Source organism: Micromesistius poutassou (assembly GCF_964030765.1).
Source record: "Micromesistius poutassou genome assembly, chromosome: 14".
NCBI lineage: Eukaryota > Metazoa > Chordata > Actinopteri > Gadiformes > Gadidae > Micromesistius > Micromesistius poutassou.
Window position 1 is genome coordinate 6,721,967 of NC_140284.1, and position 3,656 is coordinate 6,725,622.

At 50.8% G+C, this 3,656-nt stretch overlaps 1 protein-coding gene across 1 annotated transcript; it reads left to right on the forward strand.

The window, feature by feature from the left end:
* Positions 1–684: 684 nt before the first annotated feature.
* On the forward strand, positions 685–3,067 carry vgll3 (vestigial-like family member 3; the record flags this gene model as incomplete). Its single annotated transcript, XM_084478374.1, has 4 exons — positions 685–792; positions 1,290–1,719; positions 1,928–2,587; positions 3,027–3,067. The coding sequence occupies 4 exons, from the start codon at positions 685–687 to the stop codon at positions 3,065–3,067; spliced, it is 1,239 nt and encodes a 412-aa protein (XP_084334500.1).
* Positions 3,068–3,656: the final 589 nt, after the last annotated feature.

Here is a 3,656-nt window from a genome sequence, read left to right on the forward strand (position 1 = left end):
ATGTATATTATATATATTATATATAATAACTCATGACTGATCAACTTTGACTTTTTAGGCTACGGGGCACATTCGGGGATTTATTTAATCAAAGAAAGAGTCCTCCAACTAAATCCGCCCGCCTGGCATTGAACCCACAAGTGTAGGCTACATATTTGGTGACTCCAAAACAAAATTCCCTCAGCAGCACAATAAAACATTAATTCTGCAAACTATGCCGGCGGAATGTCATTCTAGACCGAGGCCTTGCGAAATGGGCGTGAATACAAAGAGCAAACCCTGCCCATCTAAAAATCCTCCATCCAAGGAAAAAATAACCAAGAAAAGAAAGAGCAGAAACACTTTCACCCAATCAGAAGCGGTTCTGTGTAAAGGTCCCCCCCGAAAGTAAAAGTGTTGATAGTGCGCTGTAGCCTATATGGTCTCCTATCGCGTGTTTTGATTAGGGCCCACGGGCGGTGCAACTCACGGCAGGAGCCACATTGTCTTTATGCAAACTTGTATTCATCTACGAGATGTCTATTGTATGCCCATCGGCATATATGGACGCACCACAGCCAAGAAGCAGGATTCCACCCATCTAGAAGACGGAGTCAGTATCGGTTGTGTGTTCGGTTGTCTCCCGGAGTCTCTCTCTCTCTCTCCCTCCCTCTATCTCTCTGTCTCCCTCGCTGACTCGTCGCTATGAGTTGTCTTGATGTGATGTACCACCAAAGTTTTGGCGCGCACTACCTTCCATCCTCACAAGTGGCTGCAGCGGCTTACAAGGCGGCGTGTTATGGCCATCACCAGGTGAGCTCTCTCTACAACTGTGTTTGATGTCATAATAGAAGGGGGAAAAATGATTATTTCCGGTGTGCGGTTTTCTCACGCATGTCGTCGAACCCGGTCACTGATTTTAAACGTCCAAGACGTTTTAATGAGGGTATAGCCGACCTCGTTTATTATTTGCAGGCCTAGTTGTTACGTATGGAAATACACTGCCAACGACATTGTAATAGGCTTCATTGTCTTAACGTGAAAGTTGTTAGAATGATGAATTTCTTTAGATGACTTTATTGATCCTGTGGGCGGAAATACACTCTTAATTACTGTTTGGAACTGAACAGGTGGCCACCACTTCCTTTCCAAATCTGTTCAGCCAAGTTTCTGATCTTGATTAGTTTGCAATCAAACAAATCGAATAATCCCCCCCCCCCCTCCCCCCTCTCTCTTTCTCTTTCCCTCTCTCTACTTAACTCTCTCCTTTTCTCTCACTCCCCACCCTCCCCCCTCTCCCCCTTGTCCAGAGGAAGCCAAGTGCATACAGTAAGGTGCAGGAGTGTGTTGAGCAGCAGATGCATCAGCAGCAGCAGCAGCAGCAGCTCCAACAGAGCCGAGCCGCAGGGATGCTGCCCAGGGAACAGGGCCTCCGGCGGGCATCGCTCGCTCCGGGGTCTCGGTGTAGCGTTAGCAGCGGTGCTAGCGTCGCTGGCGGTGGTTCCCCGGAGGACTGCGTCATGACCAAGGAGAGCAGCGGCGGCCAGCCGGCGGAGGCGGAGTACCTGAGTGCCCGCTGTGTCCTCTTCACCTATTTCCAGGGTAGCATCGGCGACGTGGTGGACGAACACTTTTCCCGCGCTCTCAGCCAATCAGGGGCTTTCTCCAGGGAGACCAAGCCGGCACTCAGGGTCACTCAGCAGCAGTCGTCCTCCCCTCTGCCCGGCGCTTTGTGGAAAGGTACGTTTATCTTCACATCCTCATCATCTTCGACATCATCATCATCATCATCATCATGGTGTTGCACAATTTGTGCGTTTTCATTTGTCGTTTGTAATGTATGTTATAATCACTGGGTTACATTTGTAACAGCCATCAAAGTTGTTGCGTGGTACCCATTTAGTAACAAAGTGTGTGTGTGTGTGTGTGTGTGTGTATTGGTCCACAGACGGCGCATCTCTCTCCGAGGGCTCCATCATGAACATGTGGAGCGGCGGCAGCGGTGGCGGCTACCCGTCGCAGGCCGGCCCGTGCCTCCCCCCCTCCTCCATCTCCGTCCACCCGGACTTCTCCTGCGCCGCCGTCAGCCCCCTGCCCTTCCACCCCGCCGACGGCGCCCTGTGGCCCGGCCACACTCTGGCCCAGGCCGGCCTGCCGGACCCCCACCACTCCTCCTGGTCCTACGGCCTCAACGCGGGCCAGAGCGGAGCTGGCGGCGGCGGCGGCGGCGGCGGCGGCGGCTACCCCCAGATCCACGACCTCTACCCTCATCACCCGGCCTCCATGCACGGGCACCACCACCCGCACATGCACGGCCACCACGCCCACCACCGTTTCCCCCACGGCCACGTGCGCCACTCGTTCCCGTCCCACGGCCCCGCGGCGACAGCTGCCGCTCTGGACCCCCGGTTCAGCCATCTCCTGCTGCCGGGGGGGGTCTGGCAGAGGGCGTCCAGCGCAGAGGGCCGCGGTTCCCCTCCGCCGCTCAGCGAGGGGGTCAAGTCGGAAATCGACCCCGGCGTGAGCATCCCTGTGGCAGCCGCCCCCCCCCTGCCCGCCTCCTGGTCCCCCGCATCCCTCCATGGGTCCTTGGAGGTCTATGACTCTGGTAGGTAGTGTCACACGGGCTGTGCTTCTGTTGAGGCAGTTTTGTGCTGTGTGTTGTTATATGAATGAATCTGCACTTGATTAGGATTCTCATTTTGCTATTGCATTAGCATTTACCCATTGGGATTTATTCTGGGGTTATTCCTCTGCCGTTTAAGGTTATGTAGAGCTAGTTTTCATAACTCTTTGTAAAGCTATAGATACAAATATCTGTAGCTTTAAAAATAATACTAATAATGATTTTAAATAGTAATATAAACTGTACCATGACCTTTTAAAGGTAATATTTCAAGCTTTGTCCCAATCTGCTTTAACTAAAAAACGAAATGTTCCTTGTTCATTATGTTGTGCATTGACGTTTTAAAAGATGACTCATCTCTCTCTCTCTCTCTCTCTCTCTGTCTCTCTCTCTCTCTCTCTCTCTCTCTCTCTTTCTGAAGGTCTGGATCAAGAGAAAGCCAAAGTCTCTGCCTGGTTCTGAGAGACAAAGACGTCAGTCCTCGTTTGGCTGCGTGCATCTCCTGTCAAGCACTCAGTGATTCCTCAGTGTGTGGCTGCATAAGGGTGGCTTCAACAGCAGCACTGTGTATTGTGGGGGAATAGACTGAATGTGGGAGAAGGACGTTCATACAGTGACTGCAAGCACTGGCCCTCACACCTAGTATGACAAAACCTGAAACACACATTTCTTTTAGAGTTATTTTATTGGTGAGGGTGAAGGCGCCGTGCAGGCGAACACAAAAAAGCAGAGGATTTTAAGTGCACTAATGAACTCACTCATCCATTGTTTGACGCATCTAGGCGTCACCATTGTCTATGGTTTTACTGTAAGAGACTGGATGATCGCCTCCTTTCGCTTAAATCTGGTTTACTGACACGTTCACTGCAGCACGTGTTCTACGTCCATGAAGGTGTGGTTTTTTTGCTGCCATTTATTTCCGATAAAGTAAACTACGCTCCTGTTCTGAACTGGAACAAATTGCAATTATTTTGTCATTTAAGTTAAAATGCTTTTCTTTTTTGAAAGATGAACAAAGCCATATGGTTCTGTTTCAAGAACCCCAATTTTG